The sequence below is a fragment of the Anticarsia gemmatalis genome, chromosome 28, assembly GCF_050436995.1.
Source record: "Anticarsia gemmatalis isolate Benzon Research Colony breed Stoneville strain chromosome 28, ilAntGemm2 primary, whole genome shotgun sequence".
NCBI classification, from domain to species: Eukaryota; Metazoa; Arthropoda; class Insecta; order Lepidoptera; family Erebidae; genus Anticarsia; species Anticarsia gemmatalis.
The window spans coordinates 3,077,441-3,105,020 of record NC_134772.1 but is presented as its reverse complement, the minus strand read 5'-3'; the positions used below and the strand labels follow the sequence as shown (position 1 = coordinate 3,105,020).

At 36.1% G+C, this 27,580-nt stretch overlaps 1 protein-coding gene across 2 annotated transcripts in view; it reads left to right on the top strand.

The window, feature by feature from the left end:
* The first annotated feature begins 350 nt into the window (after positions 1-350).
* LOC142984874 (scavenger receptor class B member 1-like) overlaps positions 351-27,580 on the top strand; it is a 57,342-nt gene continuing 30,112 nt past the window's right edge. Inside the window, exon 1 of one of the 2 annotated variants that reach the window (XM_076132734.1) lies at positions 351-549. Coding sequence is in view for 1 of the 2 variants with exons in the window: in XM_076132733.1 (XP_075988848.1) it covers positions 27,090-27,138 (49 nt within the window). In the remaining variant the exon portion in view is untranslated. Of the gene's footprint in view, positions 550-26,955; positions 27,139-27,580 lie in introns of those variants that run through there. The other variant, XM_076132733.1, reaches the window with a different exon arrangement.

Sequence of the window (27,580 nt, the reverse complement as noted above, 5' to 3'; positions counted from 1 at the left end):
TAAATATTTTAATGTCATAAATAAATTAATAAATAAGTGTAAAACCATTTTTAAACGTTTTCACTCACAAACAACAATTATTTATTTACCCCATGCTGCTATTAAAATTGTATTTTTCTAATTTGTTTTATTCTTTTGCCGCCAAATTACCTGTCAAACATACTTTTTTTTATTCACAGACAACTGCATATACATCCATATGAGTTATTATATAGGTAACGCAGGTTTTAAGGTCTAATCCCTTCGACCAAAACAAAATGAAGTTACAATGTAACTGTTTGTGGATTATAATTATGAGCAGAGGCCTCGCAGACAGATGAATGGGTACTCTAAGCTAAGGTTAAACACATATAGTTTCGCAATTCCCGCGCGAGCGGTCGAGCGCGCGCGCAACCGCGAATTTAAATTTATTAAATCGAATTCGAACTTTTGGATTAAGTAAATGTATTTTTTTTTTATATCGAACGCTGCGATATTTTTTTTAATGTGAGTGTTGTGTTCTATTATGGCTGTTTAGTTTTGTGTTAATATCCGATTTTTGAAAATAAGGTTAGTTTTTTTTGTATTTTTTTTTCTTTTTAATTAAATGATTTTTATTATTATGTAATGTATAGATAAATAATTGAAATACGTCTCGTTGCGAATAAATAAAATAAATTAAATTGCAATATTCGGAAGTAGGTCAAAATTCAATGTCAGAATAAATTCAGAACTTGTTTTTAAGCTGATTGAATTATATAAGATTTAATAAAAATTCATGATTATGAACTTGAAAGCGGAAATACTTCCGAACGATTTATTGTGTTTATTATTAAAATATCAATTTAATGTATTAAAACTTATGCATTTGAACTTGAATTAATGTTTTTATAAGTCATTGAGTTGTATTCGAGGAAATGCAACCGATGCAACTGTATTAATTGTAAACTAATTATAAATTAAATATATTCCTGACACCGGCCATTTTAAATAATGAAACAAAATAATTTTATAATTAATATTATTTTGTTTGCAGTTGCTAAAATAATGCTAAATTTTTTTATGCGATCATTAATGAATTCATTTTGGTGGGGTGTAAAATAAAAAAAAACGGAAAATGTTCAATTAAATTATCCAAACGTCAAAAAATATCTAAAATTAAATTGTAGACAAATTTAGTTATTATTAAATCATTCTTGTTATTTCCCATGACCTGTCGTAGTTCAAACTTGATGCATTCATTGTTTGACCTTAGTCATACATTTACGCCAACTCCAATGTATGAGATTTAGTTGATAACGTAAGATAAATAGATAAAGCTCCTAGCTAACAACAGCTGCACGATTCTGTCAGGTCAAGCTATGATTGTTGAGGTTGGTCAATGGATGGGTGACCATATTATACATAACGAGTTCCTCGGTGTTTCTGAAAGCAAGAAGTATGTAAATAGTAATAAAACTATGGGATTATTATTTTCAGTATTTTTTCATTATTTTTATTTTTTTTTTTAAATTAAACTCCGTAAAAATAGATTGCCTCCGTGGCGCAGTGGTTTAGGTTGCCACGCCGCTACCATTGAGTCGTGGGTTCGATCCTCACACGGGGCAATTATTGGTGCAATCCACAAATAGTTGATACGGGTCTGGTTGTTTAACTTTGTATTAGTTGATTGTATTATGTTTGTGAAAGTCCCCGCGACACTAGAAACAATTCTTAGTGCTGGAGTTGTCTTTTTGAAGAAAAAATATTAAAAATCCTAGCTCTACAAATAATATTTAAGTGAAACGAAACGTTTAGGTAAGATTATGTAACAGCAATATAAAAAAATCAAGAGTGTAGTAACGTGCCCGGTATATCGTCGTTTTTACTAACTTTTCAGGAGAGACAAATGTCAATTTCGTATTTCACTCTTTAGCCAATGACATACAAATGTCAAAACTGCCAAAAAATTACTTATGTGGTGATAGAACTTGAACGACGATATGGCTATAAGCTCGCCTCCTATTACATAGGACTTACTATATTAATGACGAAACATGGGTAACTATATTTCAAAGACATCAGCCTAACCCTTCGAATATAACAGGCTCGATATTATTTATCAACAGTAAGATTTTGTGATATGTTTTTTTTTAATTATTAGTAATAGTCGTTGTCATATTTAAAAGTAATTTTTATTTATGAATTTATACCGTTCGTTAAATGCCAGTATCACTGGTTTTTAAATGTCATAATAATGTATATATGTCAAAATAAATGCAAGTGTCAAAATCTGGTATTCAAAAAAATACAATATACAGTTAATAATACATACATACATTGTACTACATCTTCTTCCTATAGGGGTAGGCAGAGACCAAAGAACGCCACTTGGTACGATCCTTACAAACTTCCCTTGCCTCATTCACATCCATACATCATGTCAGACAGAAATTATAATTAATTAATTAAATAATTTTAATTTACTGTTAATTATTATTAAGAATAATTATAATAATTAATTTAATTTTAGTATAATTATGAAAATTGTTGAAAATGTTCTTACATAACCCTCAATTAAAAATACACGCGAAAGTAATTATTATATTTTACTTTATAATAGTTTAATTTATTTTTATAATATAATAATTATAATTAATTTAACCCGTTAATGCCCCACAGCTGGGCAAGAGTCTTTTCCTGTTATGGGGGAGGGGTTAGGCGTCAGTCCACCACGCTGGCCAAGTGCGAGAATAAAAGTGGGAGAATGATGTGTTAAAAAGACATTATTATTATTTTTAAAGTAAATATTTTTTTTTTGTTTTTTGAAATCCACAAAAACCTGGATCCTTCTTAATAATTTTTTCTTAGAATAAATAAATAATGCATAGAAATTATGTTAATTATTATTGGCTCATTAAATAATTATGCTGTAATGTCTTAAACGTTGTTCATAACGATTGTCAAATATAATTATTTCTGTTGACATTTGATCGCGGATACGAGTAAACGATATTTTTTAATCTATATTTCTAATTTTTAATAATTATAATATCCTACCAGCCGATATTTGGCTACGGGGGTCAATTTGAAGCCAAACAATAGTGTATAAATCTGTTTCGGTCTCGCATTGGTTTAGGTCGCATCGCCGCTGCCATTGTAGGAGTTCGTGGGTTCGATTCCATACCCAATAACAATTATTGACAATTATTGCGATCTACAAATAACTGTTTCGGGTCTGGTTTAATTGTGTTCGTTGTTTGTATGTTTGTGAAATAGAAAAAAAAATTGTTTCTATTTTATTTAATCGACTTTACAAATACTCTGTGGGATTATGAAAGGCTAACCTAGATCTTTAAGTTCAATATTCTCTCAGTCTCCGGCCTTGAGAGGTCATTGGCCTTTCTATGCGTTCATTCGATGGGTAATCATTATATTGACATTATTACTTTAATTAAATATCCATGTGACCTAATTTTTATGTTTTAGTCCGCCTGTTAGTATAAAAAGTATTAAGCACGGATTTTTGCTCTGATCTAACTTAAAAATTTGAATTAAAATTTCATACCACAGTAACTGAATAAGAAAGAACTTTTTACCCGGCCCGGGATTCAAACCCGAAAACCTTGCGCGGCTGTCACATACACTACCGAATGCGACACTGAAACAGTAATCAAGATATCAATTAATGGAATTATAGAACCACCAACAGCTTAGCCTTTCTTCCAAGTTATGTTGGAGTCGGATTTCAGTCTCACCGGATGCAGCTGAATATCAGTATTTTACATGCAGCGACTGTCTATCGGACCTCCACAATCCAGTTACCTGGGTTATAACACGATATCTCTCAGTAAGACTAATTGTCAGACTTTCAAGCTTCTGACTACTGTTAACGACTGTCAAAGATCTTTGAAAATGACAGCCGGAACCCACAATTTAACGTGCCTTCCGAAAAACTGAGGAACTCGATACCTATGTTTATGTAGGTCACCCATCCATAGAACAACCTCGGCAAGCGTAGTTTAACCCGTTAAACTTAGCCACGAGCTTCTCGATTCTTCGTAATTAAGAACCAATTATTATTAGGTAACGTAATTAAATTTATCTATAACTAAGTAACAGTCATTGTTTAAAGATATTTCTAATGATGTAATAATTAAAATCACGCGAAATTAAAGTTATCTTTAATAATAATATCTTCTTCTTATCGTATGGTTAGTCGTCAACCTCGTGTCAAAATTGTTGAAGTCGCTCGAAGGCCTTTGACGTGGCTTAACGACTGTTATCTTAATTGACAACAACCGGGACCGACTTTTTACGTGCTCTCCGAAGCACGGAGACGCCCAGATTCAAATACCAATATGCGGTCGCCCATCTGTGGAATGACCGCGCCAAAGATTTGCTTAACCCACAGATCGAAATTTAAAAATTCTTTCATTGTTAGATAGACCATTTATCGAGGAAGGCTATAGGCTATATATTATCACGCTACGACCAATAGGAGCAGAGTATCAGTAAAAAATGTTACAAAAACGGGGGATAATTTCACCCATTCTCTCTTATATAACGCAAGCGAAGTTGCGCGGGTCAGCTAGTATCTGGATAAAATTATTTGCAGTCTCGTACAGGATAAACGTATTAATATGAGGTATTTTTACCAAACTTTTTCTCTTTACCGAAAGAAATCGAACTTCCCAAGTAATGGAAGGCCGTACCGGTTGAAATCAATACACACGTCATCTCGCTTGTAAAACTGGTTGTGAGAAAGTGACCTGTTATCGGAAACACACTGCAATTATAACTTTTAACCAACTTAAAAAAGAGGAGGTTATCCATTCGTGTGTATCCTGCTAGTAATACATTTTTTTTGAGCTTTTACTGTCCTACTGCTGGGCAAGGGTCTCCTTCCGTAAAGAGGGAAAGGCTAGGCCTCGAGTCCACCACGCTGGCCAAGTGTGGGGACTTTGCATACCTTCAAGAACTGTTCTAAAGAACCTTCAGGAATGCAAAGTTGCAATATGATGTTCTCCTTCACCGTTGGAACAAGTGATAATTATTTCTAATACACACGTAACTTCGAAAAGTCATTGGTGTGTTGTGGGTTCGAACCTGTAACCACTTGCGTGGGAGGTACCAACTTATACCACTCGACTATCAATGTTAAAAGTACAGTAATTTATTTATAAGTTTTAATAAAGGTTCCTGCATAATAAAACTATTTTCTATCAAAATCGGTGTAGTAGTTTAGCAGTTAAAGCAACACAGACAGATGATTTAACATTTAACTACTTACTATTATATGTCATCATGTAATATAAGTCTTATGTAATATTACATTATAATACCATACAATTAAGAAATAGTTAGCATGTAATTTATATTCCACATAATATTATAAATGCGAAAGTTTGCGAAGATGTATGTGTGTTTGTTACTATTTTAAGCATGTACTGCTGAATAGTTTTTCATGAAATTTAACGCAGGGTTAGTTTATAGCCTTAAGGCTTAAGATACTATTTACCCATAGGATATTTTTAGACCATAGGCTACCTAGCTCCACTTTTAATTGCAAGCGTGATAATTTTGCTTCCGTGGCGCAGTGGTTTGGGTCACCACCACGCCGCTACCATTGCGTCAGGAGGTCGTGGGCTCGATTCCCACACGGAACAATTATTTGTGCGATCCATAATTCTTTCGGGTCTGGTTGTACTTTGTGTCCGTTGTTTGTATGTTTGTAAAAGTCCCCATGACACAAGAGCAATTATTTAAAGCAAATGCAACACCAAAGAAATCTGTAACAGAATTTTTTCAAAGAAGTTATTTTTCAAAGGATTAAAATCCGTAAAATTATTTCGTATTTATTCGAACAGTGCATTAGGAAATGTGATTAAGTAACTGAATGAAACTGTTCTAGAGAAACGATGCACCAAAGATGTTAACATTGGCTAACACAAAAGAATTTCTAAAAAATTGCATCGTTGCTAACTTGCTGACGTAATACGCCCGGAACTTCGGTCTGATTGAAAAATATACTAGTTTATATTCAAAATTAAATCACCATTTTTGTTTTCTATTATAAAATGCAGTGAGTGGTATAAGTTGGTACCTCCCACGCAAGTCGTTGCAGGTTCGAACCCCACCACGAATGTCTTTTCGAAGTTATGTGTGTATTAGAAATAATCATCACTTGTTCCAACGGTGAAGGAAAACATCGTATTGCAACTTTGCATGCCTAAGAGTTCTTTAGAACAGTTCTTGAAGGTATGCAAAGCCCCGTACTTGGCCAGCGTGGTGGACTCAAGGCCTAACCCCTCTCTCATTTCGGGACCAATGGCAGTAGGTACATGTCAAACTTTTGATACTCTACAGTACAGACTATACAGAATTGAGCTACAGTTCTCATAATCAGTTTAAATTATCGAAAACAGTCGCACTATTAGTAAACAATAATAAGATTAAAATAAAAACAAATTACCATAAAATGTCTTTGAACTCAAGGGTGATTTAAAACCGGAATCCATCATAATTTGCTTAGCAATTATTAAATAATCAAACAATTTGCTAATGTTATTCTTCCTATTCATTATGTATAAATAAATACTCATTTGTATTTCTTTTTTGTTTATTTATTTGCAAGCGTTGCTCGGGCTAAGTAACAACATACGGATAGATTCTAAGGTTAAGCTACGCTTGCCGAGGTTGTTCTGTAGATGGGTGACCATCTTATACATATCGAGTTCGTCCATGTTTCGGAAGACACGTTAAATTGTGTTTCCTGGCAGTCTTTTTCGAAGATCTTTGACAGTCGTTAACAGTAGTCAGCAGCTTGAAAGTCTGACAACCAGTCTTGCTTACAAGATTGATCTTTTTGCAAGACATATATGATTTGTGTATGTCTTTCTAGGGCGTTACCTTCCAGGCGTTACAATTTACGTCGTAGCAAATATGTTTTTTAAATGACTTCAAAAAAAGGAATATATCAGCTTAGCCTTTGTTCCAAATTATGTTGGGGTCGGCTTCCAGTCCCACCGGATGCAGCTGAATACCAGTGTTTTACATGGAGCGACTGCCTATCTGACCTCCACAACCCAGTTACCTGGGGTATAACACGATACCCTTCTGTTAGACTTCAAAAAAGGAAGAGGTTCTCAATTCGACTGTTTTTTTTCTGTTTGTTACCTCATTTTTTTTCTTTGCTTGCGCCCATTATAGCAAGGCGTGATTTTATGTATGAAACTTAAACTTTTAAACGCTTTTTTCGTGTGCAAAATTTCAAACCTCTTAGCAGTGTTAGCGAGGATAAAAATACTTGTACTATTTATAATATATTAGCCAGTATATGACAAACCACATTCAAGGATGGGTTAAGCAAATCTAGACGTTTTCCTCATAGATTTGACAATCTAGATTCTGCAATCCAAAATCTAGCGGCTTTAGTGTTAAGGTTTTTTAATCATGAATTTTGAAGATATTTGTGGATCGCACAAATAATTGTTGCGTGTAAGAATCGAACCCACGACCTCCCAACGTAATAGTAGCGGCACGGCGAACCTAAACCACTGCGCCACGGAGACGAGTCTTATAATAATGGTACAAGAAACAATCACAGGAAGGGTTTTTTATGTAACTCGTAACTAATTTTAATCTATACAACTGCAATTAATATACCTAATGTACTATTAATACCAATGAAAAAGGTCACCACGCCGCTAGCAGGACGTGGGTTCGATTCCCACACGGAACAATTATTTGTGCGAGCCACAAATAATTGTTTCGGGTCTGATTGTACTTTGTGTCCATTGTTTGTATGTTTGTTAAAGTCCCCGCAACACAAGACCAATTTTTAGGGCGGGAGTTGTCTTTAAAAGAATCGTCAACGCGGACAAAAGCTCAGGGAAGAATCTAGTAAAAATATAATAAGTAAGTTCTCTAACAATAAAACTAAAAAATCCTTGAAAGTGTGCTTCAAGGAATGCTCTTGGCTTTCAGAAAAAATGATTGCTACCAAGGGAAGCAGGTATTGACGTAGTTTTTTTTTATGTTTACGGAAAATCTTTAATTACAGTTCAATGACATTTTTACTGTCACTAATGTTACATTTACATTTCGTTAATTTTTTTGTGAAGTAATAATAATAATCTTGATTTAATACGCGGTCAATATAGCAGTGATAGCCGAGTGGTATAAGTTGGCATCTCCCACGCAAGTGGTTGATGGTTCGAACCCGAGACAACACACCAATGACTTTTCAAAGTTATGTGTGTGTTAGAAATAATTGTTAATCACTCTAGCGGTGATAGAAAAAATCGTGATGAAACCTTGCATGCCTGAAAATTTATTAAAAATATTTATTGAGGGCTTGTAAGTCCTGTGGACTCAAGGCCTGACTCTTCTCTCGTTTGGAAGGAGATTCTTATTCAGCAGTGGGACAGTAAAGGGTTGTAAACCTAATAATGTAAAATAATTATTACGTGGACCGTTTTATGAGGTACTACTACTAATCGTATGGTTAGTGGTCAACCTAGTGTCAAAGTTGTTCAAGTCGCCCGAGAGGCCTTTGATATGGCTTAACGACTGTTAGCTTAGTAGACAACAGCCGGAACCGACTTTTTACGTGCCCTCCGAAGCACGGAGACGCCCAGTTCAAATACCACTATGCGATCACCCATCTATGGAAAGACCGCGCCAAGGTTTGCTTAACCCACAGATCGTTTACCGACCGATGAATGCAACTGTAAGAGGCTTTTGTTTAGCACTGGGACACGGAAGCGCACTTAAAAATAAAAACAATCGCTTTTATTTTTTTTACCCTCTCACTACAAAATACCAATCACTTTTTGAGAGGGTCCACAAAAACCTTGAAATACCTTCAAAACCTGTACCCTGATGATTAACTTTCAATGCTATCTAGTCTCCTTCGAATATTTTTTGGCGAGCGAAACAATTGCATTTAAATATACGATTGTGTGCGCTATAGGGATGATTACTAATTTAGTTTTTTAGTCCATCTAGTATTAGAAATAATTATCACATGTTCCAACGGTGAAGGAAAACATCGTGAGGAAACCTTGCGTGCCTAAAATTTGTGTTTATTGAGGGCATGCAAAGTCCCCAACCCGCACTTGGCCAGCGTGATGGACTCAAGGCTTAGCCCCTCCCTCATTACGGGAGGAGACCCTTGCCCAGCAGTGGGACAGTAATAGATTAAATTTATTTTATTTATTTATTGTCATTTTAGTGCATTATCAAATGATTACCGCGATACATTGAGTTGAAAATTTGCATGTCGCATTACAAGTTCATACATACTATAATGCGAAAAGACTTTTCCCCGACCTAATACTTTCGCATTTATAATATTAGTAACACAGTTTTCATTATAAGCCCTACATTTTTCTAAAATTAGCTACATAGTTACTTTGACCGCCAATTTTTGACCTAAATGAATAAATCATTCCGTTTGATGTGTGTCAATTCCTTCAGATCGTATATTAATAGTAAATTAATATGCTAATATTCTATGTGGCAATGATTTAGATAAAATAATGAAATCACGACCCTTATAGAATAAATTTTACTTAAAATAGATCGAAACTTTATCACGCTGTTTGTTTCAATAATAGATACTTAGTTTTTTTAAATAAAAAAGCAAGTCCCGCACTAAGAATTGCTCCTGATATTTTTGATATTTTTACAAACATACAAACAACGGACAAAAAGTAAAACTAGACCTACCCGAAACAATTATTTGTGGATCGCACAAATTAATTGTTCCGTGTGGGAATCGAACCCACGATATTCATACATAATTAAACATATACCGAAGGTGTAAGCAGACGTCTATGTATCTATCTATCGTATGGTTAGTGGTCAACCTAGTGTCAAAGTTGTTCAAGCCGCCCGAAAAGCTTTGACATGGCTTAACGACTGTTATCTTAATTGATAACAACCAGGACCGACTTTTTACGTGCCCTCCGAAGCACGGAGACGCTCGTTTCAAATACCACTTTTCGGTCACCCATCTATAGAATGACCGCGCCAACGGTTGCTTGACCCTCAGATCGTTTACCGACCGGTGAGTACAACTGGCTATGAGCGCCTAGGCCAAAGTGTGTGAAATACACGTATTTTTTAACAATATTAGTCCCATACTGTAAAGTCTTAGTAATAAAATGTAACATTTAGCGTCCGGTTTTGATCTCGTTACGTGAAATGAGGTCGAAGACCCGCTATGTGGTCTTACTTTCCTCGAACTGTGTCGATGTAACCTTAACATCCTTTTAGTTTAAAAAAGTATTTTTTTTAAAACAACAATACAACGGCTGATCACACGTTATTGTATACTAGCTGACCCGCGCAACTTCGCTTGCGTCATATAAGAGAGAATGGGTCTAAATTTTCCTCGTTTTTGTAACATTTTTTACTGGTACTCTGCTCCTATTGGTCGTAGCGTGATGATATATAGCCTATGGCCTTCATCGATAAATGGGCTATCTAACGCTGAAAGAATTTTTCACTTCGAACCAGTAGTTCCTGAGATAAGCGCGTTCAAACAAACAAACAAACTCTTTAGCTTTATAATATTAGTATAGTATAGATAGTATCCTAAAGTTTGGTAACGTGTGGTACAATTCTAGTTTAAATAGGTAATAAATAAAAACGAATTTTAAACTACATTTTTAAACTTGTACTCGTAAAAGGTTCTTTCAAAATGCTCGTGCTATATACATTTTATCACAAAGACGTATTTATTAAGATTATTATAGCATAGTTACTTGTCTATACTAATATTATAAAGCTGAAGAGTTTGTTTGTTTGTTGGTTTGAACGCGCTACAGTGTTAGATAGTCCATTTATCGAGGAAGGCTATATATCATCACGCTACGACCAGGAATAGGAGCAGAGCAGTAATAAAAAATATAAAAAAAACGGAGAAAATCATGACCCATTCTCTCTTATGTAACGTGTAACGCAAGCGAAGTTGCGCGGGTCAGCTAGTTGTCTATAAACATGCATTAAGGAAGAGATCTTATTTAGCTCAATGAGACAGATATCCATTACAACATCTATTTAAACTAGCATCGTCTTTATAACAGCTGACACGTGAGTTATTCACGTGAACAGAGGTCTAGACTAATTTCTAACCGACTTTAAAAGGGAGGAGGTTCTTAATTAAACACCGAGTTCAAAATAACAATATTTGTTACATTAACCTTCTTGTGTGGTAAAGAAACAAGTCGTACCTATCTAGAACTTACTTCCATTTTGATAAGTAGTAGTTTTAAAAGAATAAAAGGACAATTATTTTTGACTTTTTACTTGTTTAGGAATATTTTTTGTTTTAAATCTTTATTATCTTTTAGCCCGTCTGGTAAATTGTGAAAATATATTATACACGTAGAGCATTGATAGCCGGATTTTAGGCATGTTTGTGTAACAAAAAATAGGGATCGTTAGTTCCAACGGTGAAGGAAAACATCGTGATGAAACCTTGCATGCCTAAAATTTGTTTAATACATTTCTTAAGGCCATGCAAAGTCCACAACCCGCACTTCGCCAGCGTGGTGGACTCAAGGCCTAAAGCTCCCTCATTATGGGAGGAGACCCTTTCCCAGAAGTGGGATATTAATAGCTATTTTGTCAGTCTTGTTCCCACAGGCTTAGGCAGAGAGTTTTAAAGATCTAAGCATACATTCGTACATAGGGACAGACGCGGGAAGTTACTTTGCTTTATACAATCTATATCTATGCCATCAAAAACATTCTGTAAAAACCTCAAGTCTCGCCGTAAAAAGTTGTGAGATCTATTTATATAATACCAAGTCGATTAATCTATTTAGTCTCTACTTAAAGGACCTTCTGTCTTAAGTAATTACGTATGTTATTATCATGCCAATTAAAAAAAAATACCTTTAAATACAAATAGACCGACCTGGCCATCGCATGATTTGATTATTAGTAGGTATGTATCACACTACACAGCACGACGAGAAGTTAATGCTCCTGAAATGTTAATGGCGAATTTGTGTTTTCTTGCGATGACCAAGTCGATCTATTTGTTTTAAAGGGTTTTTTTTTAAATTGTACAATATAAAGCTGAAGAGTTTGTTTGTTTGATTGTTTGTTTGTTTGAACGCGCTAATCTCAGGAACAGCTGGTCCGATTTGAAAAATTCTTTCAGTGTTAAATAGTCCACTCATCGAGGAAGGTTATAAGCTATATATCATTACGCTACTACTAATAGGAGCAGAGTACCAGTGAAAAATGTTACAAAAACGGGGAAAATGTTGACCCATTCTCTCTTATGTGACGCAAGCGAAGTTGCGCGGGTCAGCTAGTGTAGTAATATATCTGCTGTTCAAAACTGAGATGACACAACGCTTACAAAGTAGTCTCCACGTGTAGCTATCAGTATAACGAATCATCTCAAATGAGATTGATGCTGCATAAGTACTGTGACATGGTGTAACGGATCATTGCGTTTTGCATCGTAGCTAATTCTGTTATGACAGCGGGTAATGAAAATGCAATCGTTTCTTATCATATCATTGAACTAAGTTATTATCAGTCTAGCCTTTCTTTCAACTATGTTGGAGTCGGCTTCCAGTCTCACCGGATGCACTCAAAACTAATACGGGAATGGAACTAACGGGATAAAATTGTACTATACACGGACGAAGTCGGGGAAAAAGTCTTTTCGCATTATAGTATGTATGAGCTTGTAATAAAATCTTTTCTCAACACAAAAATCGATCTTTGGGTAGTGAGGTACCCAAATATCGAGCTTTTTAATGCGAAAAGACTTTTTCCCCGACCTAATATAATGTCGGGTTTATATATCGATCCGGAAACTAGATCGTTGCATTTAACAAAACAACAATATAATAAATTGCTAACTGATTGCCTGTATTGGCTGCTGCATATAAAATTCAGGTCAATTTCATATTTGGGTCGCTCCAATCATCAATACTTCAAATGCGAATGCAACTAAATTGGCACAATTTGTCGTAAACTAGCTGTGGCTTGTGACTTTGTCTGTGTCACGTATATAGGCGCTCAGGCTTCCTACATACATATTCGGTTCGGCAATATTTAACGAACAACAAAACCGACTCGACTCACTTGTTCGGCTCGTGCCGATCGTGTTCATCTACACATATTCGGTTTCGTCGCCCGGCTAAGCCGAACCCAATGTATGTCAATTGAAATGTTACATTTTCAGGCCATTGCGTGCGTTTTTCATTGGACGCAATTTTATTTATTTATGTGTAAGGGGGAGGGTCAGTATATTGGGGTTAGGCATCCTTCCTCGACTGCCACTTTGGAAAATGTGGATGGGAGTTTTGGAAATACAGAGAATAAGTAACAATCTAATAACTCAAAGGTGACTGACTGACATAGTGATCTATCAACGCACAGCCCCAACCACTGGACGGATCGGGCTGAAATTGGCATGCAGATAGATGTTATGACGTAGGCATTAGCTAAGAAAGGATTATGATCAATTCTAGCTCCACGGAGATAAAATAGGGGATTAAAGTTTGTATAAAAATTCTGTCTTAAGTCACAAACCAGGCAGACTAAGTCGCGGGCAATACCTAGTAGTCTATATATATCGTGCATGCCACTCTCTACTAAGTTGTCGTACTATATGTACAGACAATACACATTTATTTGTTTCTGTATGAAGATATATTAATATAATAGTATGAATAACGACAGTATGATTGAGGATCGCAAATCAAGGTCAAGGGGACTCGCCGCGGTCTTAAAATTAATGGGTGACCGAAAACAAACCAATTATTGAATTGCAATTTAAAATATACGCGTAATTTATTACTTATTTAATGTTTTTTGTCCCTGTGACGCGGTCGGTAGTGAGTCCGACTGTTGGACATGAGGTCTTGGGTTTGTTACTTGGTTGTGCAAAGTATTACTGGTCTTTTATAAATTTGTGTTAGAGTATTCGGGATCAAATTCTGTAAAACTGAAAATCCCACTTTTATTGTTTTGTCGTACCAATCTGACTTGACTGCCTTCGTGGCGCAGTGGTTAAGGTCGCCACGCCAATACCATTGCGTGGGTTCGATTTCCACACGGAACAATTATTTGTGCGATCCACAAATAATTGTTTCGGGTCTGGTTGTACTTTGTGTACGTTGTTTGTATGTTTTTAAAAGTCCCCGCGACACAAGAGCAATATTAGTGCGGGAGTAGTCTTTAAAAGAAACGAAATCAAATTACTCATACAAATGTAATTATAATGATTGTACCTTAAAATGCCTGATTATTTCGTGGCAGGTTTCATTGTTCGATGTCTCAGATTGTATCATTATCAAAAATCTTTTCAAATAAAAAATCCCCTGACATTGTCTTTGGATTATTTTTCTTTTGTGTTTTTTTGGCTTAAAACCCTTCGACCCAAATTTTTTTCGTTCAAAAACTCACTTGATTGCACATTAAAATGTTATTATTATTGTCCCTTGTTTGTTTCTCGGCATCACGTTAACAAAAAATTGTTTATGAGATAATATTTTTTGTAAAATTAATCACATCATGGAAGGGTCACTTTGAAAAATTGATACATCATAACAATTTAATTGAATAAATACTTCTTCTTCTTATCATATGGTTAGTGGTCAACCTAGTGTCAAAGTTGTTAAAGCCGCCCGAAGGCCTTTGACGTGGCTTATCGACTGTTAACTTAATTGACAGTTACCGGAACTGACTGTTTACGTACCCTCCGAAGCACGGAGACGCCCAGTTTAAATACCACTTTGGTGACCCCTCTGTGGAATGACCGCACCAAGGGTTTCTTAACCCACAGATCGTTTACCAACCGGTGAGCGTAACTGGCTACGAGCGCCTGAAATGAATACTGCAAGCTGTACACATTTTTATTCAGCCTAGCCTTTCTTCCAACTATGTAGTCGGCTTCCAGTCTCACCGGATGCAGCTGAATATCAGTATTTTACATGGAGCTACTGCCTAACGGACCTCCGAAACCCAGTAACCTATGTTATAACACGATACCTCTAGGTAAGACTGGTTGTCAGACTTTCAAGCTACTGACTACTGATAACAACTGTCAAAGGTCTTTGAAAATTGACAGCCGGGACAATTTAACGTGCCTCCCGAATCACGGAGGAACTCTATTTGTATAATATGATCACCTATCTGCTGCCCAACCTCGGCAAGCGTAGCTTAACCAAAGAGATCGGTCCGCGCGACTGTTGTTACTGAACCACAAGCTCCTCCATTTTTATATTTATGAAGACATATCATGAAAAAAAGGACGTGAGAGAATAATAAAGTATTATAATTAAGAATAACAATGACACAATTAAATTGTCACGACTCAACGACTGTTAGGTAGCTTAATTATTTGCAATCGTACTATATATCCTACTAATATTATAATATATGCGAAAGTTTGTGAGAATGTATGTATGTTTGTTACTCTTTCACGCAAATACTACTGAACCGATTACGATGAAATTTTGGTATATAGGTAGCTGAAGACCCAGAATAACACACAGACTTTTTATCACGGAGTTCCCGAGGGATCGGGATTTACACGGGAAGGGTTTCCACGCGGACGAAGTCGTGGTACGTAATATCGCGCCATTTTCACATTTCATATAGACGTAGACTGAGACCAAAGAACGCCACTTGGTACGATCCTTACAAACTATCCTTGCCTCATTCACATCCATACATCTTGTCATACAAAACAATAACGCAACCGGCAAGATACCAATAAAACTGAAGTTTTATTCCACAGGTAATAATTTATACCCCATAATATTATTTATAGTCAATAATTAACGACCTTTTACAAGTGTCGTGCATTTTACCCGAACATCAAAAATTTAATTTATATATTATTTTTGCCGTAAATGAATGAAAACAATTGTCAGACGTAAAATCGAAGGTTTATTTAAGAAATTGACATTGATACATCTATACTAATATTATAAAGCTGAAGAGTTTGTTTGTTTGAACACGCTAATCTCAGGTAATCCGCTTTGAAAAATTCTTTCAATGTTAGATAGCCCATTTATCGAAGAAGGCTATAGGCTATATATCATCACGCTACGACCAATAGGAGCAGAGTACCAGTAAAAAATGTTACAAAAACAGGGAAAAAATTCGCCCTTTTTCTAATGTGACGCAAGCGAAGTTGCGCAGGACAGCTAGTAGTCTAATCTAACAAATAAGAAAAAGATCAACAGCACTTTGTCCGACCTGGAAATCGAACCTGTACCTATATTTTAAAACGACAAGTTTTTAATCTTGTATGGCTACAGTATTGGGTTATTCACAAAAACAAAATTTTGATTCTCAACAAAAAGTGGATCGAACTTCAACAGTTTAACATAATATTATGTATTAATAAAATACGAGCATTACGTGTTTGATATATTTATTGACAGAGAATGCCAAATCGTTATATGATTAATATATGGCATCTACCATAGAGTAGAAGGAGTTTAGGTGGAGTTTAGGTTCACCACATTTCTCCCCTCCTAACCTCTTAGCTGTTCTGCTGAATATAAGATGCAGCCAACACCTGGTTGAGGTGTCGGCGCCAGACATCGCCGTTGTCGGTGCGGATCTCATAATGAAGTCGGCCTAGACGTCTTGTGATAGTACCAAACTGCCAATGGTGCTTAGCACTCGTGTAGTCACGGGCCTGTACTCGTTCGCCGACTTCCAACTGTCTGACCTTGATCTCTTGATGTTTTGATGTAGTTTTTTTATGGGTGTTTCTAAACATGCAGTGTAATGCTGTTCGAACTTCTCTTCCAAACATTAACTGATAAGGTGTCTGACCATTCAAGTTTGGTGTCCGTCTGAGGCGAGTTTTTACCATGACAAGTTTCTCTTGAAGATTACCCCTTTCTCCCTCTAAGCTTCGTAAGATTCTCTTGACTGTTTGTACGTATCGTTCAGCTTGTCCATTGGTTGCAGGGTGGTATGGAGCAGAGGTTTTGTGCGAAATCATACAGTCTTTTAGAAATTTTTCGAACTCTCCCGATACGAATTGTCGGCCATTGTCTGAGACAAGGAGTAGAGGTGTTCCATAGGTGCAAAATAGTTCTTTCAATTTTTGGATGCACCAAGAGCTTGTCGTTGATTTAGTAGGTATAATCTCTGTCCATTTCGAAAATGCGTCTACAACTATTAAAAGATAGTATCCGTAAACAGGTCCGGCAAAATCAATATGAAGCCTTTGCCAGGGGCCCTTTGGGTGTTCCCAGTGGTGTAGTGGTGCTTTCTCTGGTTCATTTTGTTGTAATCTACATGTTCTACAGGACTTAACTTTTGTTTCGATATCATTGTCAATTCCTTTCCAGTATACAAAACTGCGGGCCAGTAGCTTCATTTTCACAATGCCCGGGTGACCGAGGTGTAGTTCGTCCAGCACTCGTTCGCGTAATGTTTTTGGGATTAAGACTCGCGTTCCTCTTAGTATACATCCATCTTGTAAAGTAAATTCATTATCATTGTAACCGAGCGTTTTAAGTGATCGGCCAGTTTGTAATGCGAGTACTAATGGTGTATAATCGGAATCAATACTTGTCTCTTTCGCTATGATATTTGGGTTGACATCAATGGTATGTATTTGTTGAAGTTGAAAGCTGTAATTCTGGTCCATTTTGTTTGCCTTTGTGTTTTCTACTGGGAACCTGGATAGGTAATCTGCATTTGAGTTGTTAGGCGAAGTTCTGTATTCAATGTTGTAGTCAAATCCAGATAAGAAATGAGCGTAGTGGAATAATCGCATTGTACTCATTGCTGGTAACGTTTGATGTGGGTGGAAAATTATTGTCAGTGGTTTATGGTCTGTCACTAGGATAAATTTTCTACCGTAACAATAATAAAAGAACTTCTTCAATCCCCAGTATATGGCAGTAGCTTCTTTGTCAATTTGGCTGTACTTCTTCTCGCTATCCGATAGTGTTCTGGAAGCGAATGCTATCGGTCTTTCTGATCCATCTGGGAGTCTATGTGATAGTACTGCTCCGATTCCCAGTGGAGATGCGTCTGTTGCAAGAACCAAGGGCCTCTTGGGATCAAAATGTATAAGTACTCTTTCGCTTAGAATTTCTTTTTTAATGTGTATAAAGCTCTGTTCGCATTCTGTAGACCATCGAAAACTAGATTCTTTCTTGAGTAAGTTGTTCAGTGGATTCGTGATCGATGATAGGTTGGGTATAAATTTGTTGTAAAAATTTGCCATTCCAAGAAATGTCCTCAATTCTGCGGTGTTGACTGGGCGTTCTGTTTTAATTATTGCGTTAATCTTTTCTCTGTTTTTGTGTAGACCTTCTTTGTCGATAGTGTGTCCCAAATAGTCGATGCTTGTTTTGAAAAAGTGGCACTTATTTTTGTTTACTCGTAGGTTACTTTCTTTTAGTTTGTCTAACACGAGCTTAAGTCTCTGTAGTAATTGTTCTTTGTTGATGCCTTGAATGATGATGTCATCAAAGAAACATTTTACACCTTCGAGATCTTGAAGGAGTTTATCCATAAATTTCTGCCAAAGGCTCGGCGCGACCTTAACGCCGAACATTAGGCGGTTCACCTTAAAAGTGCCTCGATGCGTACTTAGTGTTTGTAGCATTGCGCTTTCTTCATCCATTGTCATGTTGAGATATGCCTGGGTGATGTCGAGTGTACAGAATAGTTTACCTCCGTTCATCTCTGCAAATATATCTTCTATCATAGGTATTGGATATTGTTCATCTTGTATGACTTTATTTAGTGTAACTTTATAATCAGCGCACAATCGGATACTCCCATTCGGTTTGACAACTGGTACCACTGGAGTACCCCAATCAGAGTGGTCGACTTTCGTGATGACACCCTGTTTGCATAGTCGCTCGATCTCTTCATCCACTTTGGTTTTTAAAGCGTACGGTATTCTACGTGGTTTGATAAAAATTGGTCTTGTGTTTTCTTGTAGATTTAGGTGTCCTCTGTAATTGGGTATTTCGCCTAAGTCGGATCGAAATACTGATGTCTTGTAAAGTTCCAAAAGCTGGTCTAATTCTAGATTTTCTGATTGCTGTAAAGTTTTTATATCTGCTAAATTTAGAGTTTCGAGTTCTTTCATCCAACTCCGGCCAAAAACGGGGTCAACGTTGTTGTTGATGAGGTATAATTTACCGTGGAATTCTTTTCCTTGGCATCTGCATTGAACGTATGCAACACCTGCAGGTTTGATTACTTCGCCGGTATATGTTTTGAGTTTTATATTAGTTTTAAAGATTCTTTTGCCGATTTTCAATTTTCTGTAGTCTCGTAATGACATAGAAGTAAGTGTGGCTCCAGTGTCAAATTCCATTTTCATCTTAGCATGTTCAATGTGTACCGTTATCATGTATTTTTCGGATGTTTCACCAGATATAACATTAATATCATTCCATTCATCATCATCGCTTATCGCTGAGTCGTTTAATTGATTTATATCCGGTGTAGTCTTACTGGGCTTCGCATCTGAGCGCCGTTGTAGACACACACTAGCTAAGTGTCCGACCTTCTTGCATTTATAGCATGTTATGTTTATAGCGCTACATTTCTTGGTTTCGTGATTTAAACCACAGCGGAAACATTTCCCTTTTAAATCTCTTGGTGTGATTCCTCTAAAAGGAGATTTTTTTGAATTATTGTAGGAATCAGTGGAAATTTTATTGATATTGTCACTACTTGGTTGTTCATTCGGAAGCATTGATGTATTTTCTGCTTTACTCATTTCAATAGATGTTGCAATCTGTGTCAGGTGTTTAAATGTACATACTGTTCGGTCTTGTAAAATTTTTGTACGTGCGTCGCTATCTTTCAATCCTCTTATGAGTTGAAGAGATAAAAAGCTTTCTGAAATGTTTTTCTGGCAGTGTTGACATTTAAATTCGCAGTTGGTAGTGAGCTTTTTTAAATCTGCGGCGTATTGCGCTACTGTTTCATCCGATTTTTGAGTTCTCGATATAAATTTATGTTGTAGAACCCATTTGCTAGGTTTTGGGTCTAAGTAGTCGTCAAGTGTTTCAGTAATTTCGTTAAATGTCTTATTCAATGGTTCGTCTGGTGCTATTAAATCACATAATTTTTCATGGAGTTCTGGTGATAATGTAGACAGAAGAATATTTGTCTTCATGTGGGGCTCAGTAATTTCATTAAGTCTAAAGTACACTTCCAGACGTTTTTTAAAGTTATTGAACGTTTCTGATTCATGTAAAGGATTAAATTGTATTTTTGGTATAATCTTATGGTATTGGTATATTCTATGTTGGTCTTCCTGTCGCTGACCTTGAATAATGGTTTTTTTTGTTAACAGTTTTGATACTAAAATAGTGTGAAGTTCTTCGAATTCGTAGCCGTAATTTTGTTCGTGTAAATACGCTGTTTCATCGTTATCATCTATGGTTTTGTTTTCTATCTTCTCTTGTAACTCTCGCAGTGCTGTTATGGTGTCCTTCAAGGCTGCGGAGCGAGCGGTGATGTCCTCGTCAGACATCGTCGCCCTCTGCTCGATGTAGGTATCGAGTCTGGTGAGCATCCCACGTAGGGTGCTCCGTTTTTTACGTAGCTTTTCCATTTAGGTTCAGTTTTTCCTCGTCGCCAATATTATGTATTAATAAAATACGAGCATTACGTGTTTGATATATTTATTGACAGAGAATGCCAAATCGTTATATGATTAATATATGGCATCTACCATAGAGTAGAAGGAGTTTAGGTGGAGTTTAGGTTCACCACACATAATATTCAAAGTGACCTTAATTTTGAAATTAAGACCTTGAAAATGTATATTTTTTACATCTTCATATAATTTTATTGTTAACAAACTGTCAACTTGACAGTTTTTTAATAAAGCGTTGACGAAGGTGTTCTGAAAAAAATATAAATGTCATTTGAATGTCGAATGTCAATTTTCCCGCGATTAATTTAATTCTCTTCAAAGGGATTTTTTTTATTTAACCTTTTTAAATTATAATTACCATCCTATTGTATTTTTTTCGAAGTTCAACATTTTTTATTGTCTAAAACAAAATTATGTTACCGACTTTTTATTAAAAGATAAACAAAGATGTGCCTTTGTGCTAATTTATCTGACTGCCGACCATGAGGTCTGGGGATTCGATTCCCATCGAGCTTATCACGTATCTCAGTTGTCAACTAGTGTACGTCAAATTGATAGTCACTATTCAGTACATTGCTGCTATGACGCTTTAATTTAAGGGAGAAAGCAATGTACAGCATAATTGCTTTCGAATAGTTGTCCCCAGGTCTGGCAAAGTATTAATTAGTCTTTCATTATTTAGGTACTAGCTTTTGCTCGCGACTTCGTCCGCGTGGTTTGTGACTTAGGACAGTTTCTTACAAACTTTCATCCCCTATTTAATCCTCTTAGGGGATTATTTTCAGCGATTCTAATTTATTTTTTGATCATTTATAATTATACTATATATAGGATTAAATAATAAGAATTGATCAAAATCTTAGCGGATGTCTACGCTATAACATCTACCTTCATGCCAAATTTCAGCCCGATCCGTCCAGTGGTTTGGGCTGTGCGTTGATAAATCACTATCCCCCGGTTTCTGAGTACATTTGGCGGTAGTTTACCTATTCAATAACGTTTTTTAATATTAGTTTTAACGCTATTGAATAGATAAACTCTAGTCAATGAACCTCAGAAACCGGGGATAAGTCAGTCAGTCACCTTTGAGTTAAGTATATATATTTAGTCATTAGATTATTTCTCAATAATAGCCCGAAGTTTGGTAACGTGCCCAGTATATGACAAAAAGGCTAACCCCTATTACATTAAATTAACATTGTTACATTTAACGTAGGTGTATTTCATACATTATCAACAGTGGCGTAACTATATCGTTGGAGGCCCGTAGCTAATCCATCGAACGGGCCCCCTCACCCAACATAAACAAAAATTGACTACTTTTTTGATAGATGATAGATGTTGGGAGTTGGGACTCTCCTCTAATCGGGGGGCCCCTTCTGGCTGGGGGCCCGTGGCATTTTGCCGACTTGCCACCCTATAGTTACGCCACTGATTATCAACCTACATTTTCAGGTATAACAAGCGTGATTTTATCTACATAATAATAAAACAATCTCTACTTAGTTGCAGAAATTAATGTCATTTTTATTATTATAGTAGTCTATGAATATATTATTAGATTTTTAATAATCTTAGGTAAATACCAACGCCTGTACCTATGAGAGTTTTTTATATAAAAGCTTATGTACTTAGTTTAACGGTTAGTTTGTAATCTACCTGATAAGTGTGAAGTAACTTTGTTCGTTGTGTAAAATAGAAGAAATAGCTGCTAAAAAGACATTTTGTGGAAACATGGCGTCTTGCGAGCATTTTGTTTTAGGTTAGTATCTAAGTGAGAAATATTTTTTTGTACTTTTGTGCTTCGCCCGCGTGGAAACCCTTCCCGTGTAAATCCCGATCCCTCGGGAACTCCGGGTTAAAAAGAAGCCTATGTGTTTTCTAGGTCTTCAGCTACCTACATACCAAATTTCGTCGTAATCGATTCAGTCGTATATGCGTGAAAGAGTAACAAACATCCATACATAAATACACACTCACAAACTTTCGCATTTATAATATTAGTAGGATAAGTGCTGCTTTTTTCGTGACTTAATGGCTTGTTTCGTGATCTAAAGTAAAATTTTGGTTTGAAGTCAACTTAATTTTCCAAGAATTATACTAAAAAAATATTATTTATTTCCCGTCCTCAACCTGCATTGGCTAGCGTGGTAGACTTAAGGTCTAACCTTCCTCATTCCGGAAGGAACCCTTTCCCAGCAGTGGTACAGTTATCTGCCGAATATATTTATATTTTATTAAACTCATCCGTACCCATAATATGACAGGTATAATTTGGTATATATTGGACAATATAAAGCACGTAGCATTAAGACATCACAGAGCTAATATACCACGTGAAAGGCCGGGCAGTGAGTGGCCACGCACATCGGGTTATAGACAATATACACGAAAATACAAGTAGTATAAGTCTAATTCATAGATTTATAACCATTTCTAGACTGCTTTTAGAAGGGAAAAAATCTAGCAGCCCATAAACCCACTTTACATAATACAACTAAGTATATTCATTAATTCATCAAGGGGTACGGTGAACACGATCGAAATCTTATATGAATAACAAAACATAAAAAATATTGATTTTATTATAAAGCTGAAGAGTTTGTTTGTTTGTTTGAGCGCGCTAATCTCAGGAACTACTGGTCCGATTTGAAAAATTCTTTCAGTGTAAGATAGCTCATTTATCGAGGAAGGCTATAGGCTATCACCACGCTACGACCAATAGGAGCAGGGTACCAGTAAAAAATGTAACAAAAACGGGGAAAATTATGACCCATTCTCTCTTATGTGACGCAAGCGAAGTTGCGCGGGTCAGCTAGTACGTAATATACCGCCTTTTTCCCATAAGGGTAGGTGAAAGAACGCCACTTGCTACGATCCTTAGAAACTTCCCTTGTTCCCTTCACCTCTGCAGTGGGGTATAACTGGTGTGTATTTAATAATGTATGTATTTTAAAAGACAAATACAACTAAGACTTCTTCCCTACATTTAGACAGTGTAGTAAGTCCTTGAATGCCGTTCAAAAGTTCCGATAAGTTGCAACATCGATCATATTCGTTATAATGCTTTAACTTCATATTACTCCCGGTAATTTAGATTTTATTACCTATAATAACGACCCGTGGGATAATCGAACTGTTTTCACAAAAAAAACAAAACACAGTCGAATTGAGAACCTCCTCCTTTTTTGAACTCGGTTAATATTTTTTTAGGGCCAATTGCTTAGTTAACAACGGACGCGCGGATCGATCTCTAAAGTTAAGCTACGTTTGCCGAGGTTGTTTTATGGATGGGTGAGTCATGCTGCATGGTGTCCTTATGCATGACGAATTCCTCCGTATTTTGAAAGGAACGTTAAATTGTGGGTCCCGGCTGTCATTTTCAAAGATACTTGACAATCCTTAGTATAAAACAGTAGTCAGTAGCTTGAAAGACTGACAACCAGTCTTACCGAAGGGTACCGTGTTATCCCAGGTAACTGGGTTGTGGAGGTCAGATAGGCAGTCGCTTCATGTAAAACACTGATATTCAGCTGCATCCGGTGAGACTGGAAGCCGACTCCAACATAGCTTGGAAGAAAGGCTAAGCTGATATATAGTAGTCAGTAGTTTTAAAGTCTGACAATCAGTCTAGCTAAATCTACTAACGAATAACAATACTAACTCCAGGCAATTTCTGAGAGTAATCGCCACTTAAGCAATAAAAATCATTTTACTCGGACAACCTACCACTTCAATAGCAATAAATTTCTTTTATAATTAGCATGATAATTAATTTCATGTTAATTATCAAAGGGTGTTCACTGATAATTGTATTAATTACTACGAATGTTGTCATTATCTAGCCTTTCTTCCAACTATCTTAGAGTCGGTTTCCAGTCTCACACGATACCGGTAAGACTGGTTATCAGACTTTCAAGCTTCTGACTACTGGTAACGACTGTCAAAAATCTTTGAAAATGACAGCCGAGACCCACAAGTTTCGAAACACAGATTAACTCGGTACGCGTGGTACCTTCATCCGATCACCCATCCAATGTCCAACCTCGGCAGCAGTAGCTTAACCTCAGAGATGAGTGGTAGGTGTTACTTAGCCACAAGCTGCCTCGGACGCTGTGTTAAAATCCGGAAATGAATAACAAAAAAACCTTTTACATTTGGTAAAATCAAAATCTTATTAGATCCGTCTATTTCGAGGTCTTTTGAGTACTTAAAGTAACTGTATTTTTTTGTTTAACCGCAAAGTTATTCTTCCGTATTAATCATAATTATCTGATCATAGTTAAATCCTATATACATGCATAACCTCAAGCTTCATCATGGCTTAGCTATTCTTCCAAAATATGTTGGTGTCGGCTTCCAGTCTCACCGGATGCAGCTGAATACCAGTATTTTACATGGAGCGACTGCCTATCTGACCTCCACAACCCAGTTACCTGGGATTTCACACGATACCCTTCGGTAAGACTGGTTGTCAGACTTTCAAGCTTTTAACTACTGTTAACGACTGTCAAAGATCTTCGAAAATAACAGCCGGATCCCAATTTAACGTGCCTTCCGAAACACGGAGGAAGTCGATATGTGTTAGATGGTCACCCATCCACAAATCAACCTCGGCAAGCGTGGCTTAACCTCAGAGATCGATCGTCTTTAACTGCTTAAATTTAATGCGTCACTAAAATACTAACTAAAGTTTGTTTCGTTATCTATCGTTAGTTATTAGTTACGTCAAACTAAATATATGACCCGAAGTGACACTCGATAACGACCGTACGATCAAGTTGTAAAATATGTAATTTATATACCTTTAAAGTTAATTTATATTGTGCTAAAGGTCTATTGTGATATTTCTGTAAATTCTGCTACCTATATTAGCAAGGAGTTTGGTAACGTGCCCGGACAGACTTGCTCCTTATTACAGAGGCTTTTTAAGCCACAAACGAGGATGTTCCTTCGTTACAAATTTTATTTTTCCCAATTTAACATTTGGGAGGAGACGTTTGCCCTGTCGCTTTTTTAAATCGACTTCAAAAAAGGAGGAGGTTTTCAATTCGACTGTGTTTTTTTCTGTTTGTTACCTCATAACTTTTGACAGGGTGGACCAATTTTGATGATTCTTTTTTTATTTGAAAGCTTGAAGAGAAGACTCTAGAAATAACAATATTTGTAACTGCTTTATATAATGTAGTTACAAATATTATTATTTTTGACTTCTTAGTTTGTTTAGAAATATTTTTTGTTTGAAGTTGGTTTTTGTTTTTGTTAAAATTTTTGTTTTTGTCTGTCAATTCGTCAGTGTGTTCGAAGGTTTTCAAATTCTCAGTACCGCTGGAAATGCTAATAAATTACTAAACCTTATTTTTCTTTACCAGTTACTAGAATTTTCTTAGTCATTAGACAGTTTTGCTATTTATCACGATTGATTTAAACCTTCGTATATTAAACTAGCGGCCGCCCGCGACTTCGTCTGCCGCGACTTCAAATTATATAGACTTACTAGCTGACCCGCGCAACTTCGCTTGCGTCACATAAGAGAATCATAATTTTCCCCGTTTTTGTAACATTTTTCACTGGTACTCTGCTCCTATTGGTCGTAGCGTGATGATATATAGCCTATAGCCTTCCTCGATAAATGGGCTATCTAACACTGAAAGAATTTTTCAAATCGGACCAGTAGTTCCCGAGATTAGCGCGTTCAAACAAACAAACAAACAAACAAACAAACAAACTCTTCAGCTTTATAATATTAGTATAGATTTAAAAAATGGACTATTAAAAAAAAGTTTTGGTCAATTAGAAACAGTAGTTTCTGAGATAAGCGCGTTCAAACAAATTAAATCTTCGGTTTTGGATTTTTGATATATTAACCTAGAAAAATAGCCATACTTAGTTATATATTTGTAGCAAATTGTAGTCTACAATACAAAATAGATCAAAAATCAAAATTAAATCATTTTTTCATTTAGGTCAAATGCTGACACTTATGATAGTTAATGATACAGAGAGTGAATTTACCGCCAGTTCGGAAGGTAGGGCCAATAAGGAGAGCTGGCAAGAAACTCCAGGCCACTCTTTTTAATCGCCTAATGGCTTTACCAATATTTGTTTGGTATAAATCATTGATGATGTAAGTAGCTGCTACCAACACTACCGAACACACTTAGGTCATAACATGAATTAAACATATATAATAAGGTGCTAATAAACGAGATATAAATAGGCATAAATATATTAAGTAAATTCAATTTTGGGTTTAACCTAAAACATAAAAGATTGCAGAATGCGACATCGTTATACTCGTCGCAGAATAACTCATTAGAAAAAAAATTGAGGGTAGATTATGACATTTAAATATTTACACCCGAGTTAACAATTATTCCTCTCTGTTTAGAAGTTATATTAAATCACAGCTACTTCGTAGTTCATTGTTTCTAAAGAAAAAATATTCTTTGAATCGAAAAGTATAGAAAATTTGGTGAAAATGGGTGTCCGTTTCAATACTCGTATTGTTCCGTATCAGTTGTTAGTAGGTAAGTGTTATTCAATACTTATTATCAACAATTTTTGTTACATACATGACGTCGTCACGATGAAAACGATCCAGAATTCCACATAAAATATTTTAAGGCATTTAAATGCAGCCCGCCTTAAAGACGTTTCCGATTTAAAGCCATTCATATTTATATATTATTTTGGTGGTCAACCTCGTGTCAAATTTGTTCAAGCCGCCCGCAAGGCATGGCTTAGCGACTGTTATTTTCATATCTATACTAATATTATAAAGCTGAAGAGTTTGTTGTTTGTTTGTTTGAACGCGCTAATCTCAGGAACTACTGGTCCGAATTGTTCCAGTGTTAGATAGCCCATTTATCGAGGAAGCTATAGGCTATATATCATCACGCTAAGACCAATAGGAGCAGAGTTTCAGTAAAAAATGTTACAAAGACGGGGTTTCACCCATTCTCTATTAAG